Here is a 4,069-nt window from a genome sequence, read left to right as displayed (position 1 = left end):
GTGGGCACAGAATGCCCTCCCCATCTGTCACCTCCCAGCTGGGTACCCCCCAGCCTGGAGAGCCCCGTGTCTGTGTCAAGCTGCCTTGAGTTTTGCCTGGCCTGAGAGCGGTGGATGCAGCTCCACCTGGGCTGATGCCTTCCCTCTGCATCTTCCCCAACAGCACCAGGTAGAGGCAGTCAAGGAGAAGTTCTTCAGGGACAACGAGCAGGCGTCCTGGGACAAGTGCAAGGCTGCTCTCAGGGACCTCTCCCAAGACATGGAGAGGCAAATCCGTGATGGCATCTACACCGTGCCCAGGGGTTATGACATATTCAGAGAAGATGAGCAGGCAGTGGTGGAGAAATACCGGGAACTGCCTGGCAAGGGGGTGAAGGTAGGAAGGAGAGCAGGTCCCCTTTGAGGACAAGGAGGCTCCACATCCCATTCCCCTTCCCCCAAGAAAGCAGTTCTCCCCAGCTGCTCTTTCTCCTCCTGACTCCTCTTTTACCTGTGGTCCTACAGGCTGGTGCTGTCCCGCGCGGGGTCCTGTTGGCCAAAAGCATCCTCAACACAGACCGCTCGCTGACGGAGAAGGAGAGGGAGCTGAAAAGTACCTTGTGGGCTGGAGAAATGGCACTGGCTGTCGAGGGCCAAGCGGGAGGGAGGGGGACAGCAGTCGCCCTCGGGGGCTTGTGCGCCCAGCTCCTGCCCTTGCAACACCCCTGTTGTTCTGCCACCAGGTAAGCAAGAGCAGTACGAGAGAGCCGAGCAGGAGAGGGAGGTGCAGTGGAGGAAGGAGGCTGAAGAGAGGGAGAAGCTGCAGGACCAGTTACGCAGCAGAGACGAGCAGGTGCTTTGGCTGAGAAGGAAGCTGGAGGACTGCTGGGAGAGGCAGCAAGAGGAGCACAAGAACCATAAATCCCAGGTACCAAGGGGGAGAGCACAGGTGCCAAGGTGTGGCTGGCAGGCAGGAGTGGCAAAGGGGTCCCAGCTGGGTGCCTTCCATTGCTACTTGGCTCTGGGCCCCTCTCCCCACATGCACCGTGCCCTTGCTACCAACATGTCTGTCTTCACAGGAGGAAAACCCGTTCTTCAATGAACGCTCTGAAAATCGCAACTTTTTGGAGAAGGCCATTCCCTGGATCAAACGAATTTTCGATTTCATGATTGTGTTAGCTCCCTTTTTGAAAATAATATTTTCAGTCCTGTTGTAGCAAAGCATTAGAGGATTGCAGTGTCCCCCCGTATACTGCTCTGGAACTTGGAAAGCCCTACCTGCAAGATGCTTGCCATAGAGTAGAATCATAGAACCATGGAATCGGTCCAGTTTAGTACCACGACCAACCGTTAACCCAATCCTGCCATTGCACTATTAAACCCTCTCCCTCACCTCCATGTATACTTGTCTTTAAAAAACCACGGGGATGGGGACTCCAACATCTCTTTGGGCAGCCCTTTCCAGTGCCCAATAACCCTTTCATGAAAGAATTTTTCCCTAAGATCCAATCTAAACCTCCCCTCACACAAGTTGAGGCTATTTCCTATTGCTTGTTCCCTGGGAGAAGAGAACAACACCCACCTCACTGTAACCTCTTTTCTGGTAGTTGTGGAGGGCAATAAGGTCTCCCCTCAGCTGCCTCTTCTCCAGGCTGAACATCCCCAGGGCCTCCAGCTGATCCCCAGCAGCCCTGGGCTCCAGACCCCTCACCAGCTTCGTTGACATTCTCTGCTTCTCCCTGGCGTACGGGCACCTTCCCTGCCTCCCGTGCTCAATCGCACGCCTGCTCTGCCTGGGCCTCTTTGGAGACAGTGGGTGTATGGAGTCGGCGGTTGGGGGGTCAGTGGTCGCCATCTCCCCCTGCCCAAATTACCTTTGGGTACACCCCACCCCTCGTCCCCCCGGCTCTCTCATCCAGATGCCCTCTCCCCATTTCCCCACACAAAAGCGTGCCCTCCCATTCCCGGATCCCAGCCCCCCTGACAACACCATGGGTCCCCAGGGCCAGTGCAAGGCTCTCTGCCAACCCCCAGCACGCACGCGCTCATCCCACAGGCACCCCACACTTTCTGGGTCCCCCCTTGACACCCCAGCCTGCACCCAAGGACAACCCCTCCTCGCTGCCTGTTTCCAGCTTGACGTTTGCTCATGAGGAAGGGCTGAGGAAGGCACAGACATTTGCCGCCTGGCAGCCCAGGCTGCTCCGGGCACGGGCACTGAGCCCCTCACTCACACCACTCCTTCCCAGCAGCTGCTGTTTGCCACACACACACTGGTCCCACCCCAATGACTGGTGGCCAAGACCCCAGTCTGGAGCAGGACCTGCAGTGAGACCCCAGTCACCCCAGTAGCTGTCCCTGGGACCACAATTTACTGCAGTACCTGGCACTGGCATCCCCATTCACTCTAGTAGCTGGCACTGGGATCTCTCAGGAGCTGGAACTTGGTCCCCCATTCACTCCAGTAGCTGGCACTGGGATCCCCATTCACTCCACTACCTAGTACTGGAAAACCCATTCACAATAGTAACTGATACTGGGAACCCACACAACACAGTAGCTGGCACCAGAATCAACCAGTAGCTGCCACTAGGTCCCCCATTCACTCCAGTAGCTGGCTCTGGTATCCCCCAGTACTTGGCACTGGGACCCCCATTACACACTTGGATTTAGGACACTTGTGTTGGAAAAATTCACAGGGAGACTGGGGGTGCAGGGGAAGAGGGGGACCCTCACACTGAGCCACCAGGATACAAGCAGACCCCCTTGCTTTCCAAACTCTTTTTCAGAGAGGAGTCTCGGTGGGGCCAGGTCCGATCTTACTCCCAGGATTGGTCCACAGTTCAGTGCAGTGCTCACATCAAAGGTCTTGGCGTTTCTCAACAGGCAAGGGTTGAGCCTCCAGGACTGAAGGGTTTCAGCCCAGGCTCCAGTGTCCGTCTTTGGAAATGGACCTCTGATTTTAGAAAACTGAAGAGTTTGCTGGCTCCGAGACACATCACACTCGGAAGGAGATGCTGATCGCAGTCTGCTGTGGTCCCGGAGAGCTCAAAGGGCCTCCCTTAGGACCCCTCTTTTATAGGATTGTGCGATGATTGCCTTTAGTCGTCAGTAAATTTCCAGTCTGCGCCACAATCCGTGTCGGGAATCACTGGAATTCCAGTACCGATGGTACCGTGCCAGTTGGGCTATGATTCTGAAAGGGTGTGTTTCAAGGCTCTCAGGGGATAACTGATTGTCCCTGTTCTCGCTCCCTGCCTCAGCCATGTAGGAGTTTCAGGTATGGACAGTGCTACCCAAACGTCCGCCTCTTTACACCTGGGCCAAGACCGGACGGGCACCACCACAAGCCCTACTAGTGCCCTCAGGGCCTTGATGCTACCCAACACAAGCATGGCCAAGGGAATGGTCCTGGAAGGGTCAGTGAAGGCGAGTGTGGGTGTGTCATGGTTTAACCCGGCTGGCAACTCAGCACCACGCAGCTGCTCATTGACTCCCCCCACCATGGGACAGGGGAGAGAATCAGAGGAGTAGAAGTAGAGAAAACTTGTGGGTTGAGATAAAGACAGTTTAATAGGGAAAGCAAAAGCCACGCACACAAGCAAAGCAAAGCAAGGTATTCATTGACCACTTCCCATGGGCAGGCAGATGCTCAGCCCTGGACCTGTTGCGACCTCAGATGGAGGTGGCCACCCAATGGACTCAAGCATGCCAGTGATGGGAGGAAAAGAAGCTCGGGAGGAGGCCCTGAGTGAAGAGGGAAGATGGGACAACCAGAAGGCGCCGTCCCTGGCATGGCTCCTGGGGGGTCCCAGTCGTTCTGATCAAGGCCCAGGCTGTGGGTAGCAGCCCCCCAAGTGCCCTGGGACTGGGGCTTCTGGGAGCCAGGTTGCTTGGGAACAAGGCCCAAACCTGGTGGTTGACTCCATGTAAGGCTGAACGCTCACCCTGTCACCAGCTGCCCCTGGGGGGAGAGCTGTAGTTTTGGCAGGTGCCCTCTGAGCCCCATCATCCAAGGAGCTTTCTACCCATCAAGTTGCCCACCCCTCCAGGGTGTGTTTCAGGAGGTCTCCTTAGGTGAGGAGTACTA

General features: G+C 56.4%; 1 protein-coding gene across 1 annotated transcript in view; it reads left to right on the top strand.

Moving 5' to 3' along the window:
• The window catches only part of LOC118452654 (guanylate-binding protein 1-like), a gene marked incomplete at its 5' end in the record, with an annotated part of 1,128 nt that extends 710 nt beyond the window's left edge, over positions 1-418 (top strand). Inside the window, one exon of the mRNA XM_035897669.1 lies at positions 5-418. Coding sequence (XP_035753562.1) covers positions 5-403 — 399 coding nt within the window. The remainder of the gene's footprint in view (positions 1-4) is intronic.
• Positions 419-4,069: the final 3,651 nt, after the last annotated feature.

This window comes from Egretta garzetta, unplaced genomic scaffold (genome assembly GCF_000687185.1).
Source record: "Egretta garzetta isolate BGI_Z169 unplaced genomic scaffold, ASM68718v1 scaffold1527, whole genome shotgun sequence".
Classification (NCBI taxonomy): Eukaryota; Metazoa; Chordata; class Aves; order Pelecaniformes; family Ardeidae; genus Egretta; species Egretta garzetta.
The sequence above is the reverse complement of the archived record's forward strand: the minus strand, read 5'-3'. Positions and strand labels throughout refer to the sequence as shown.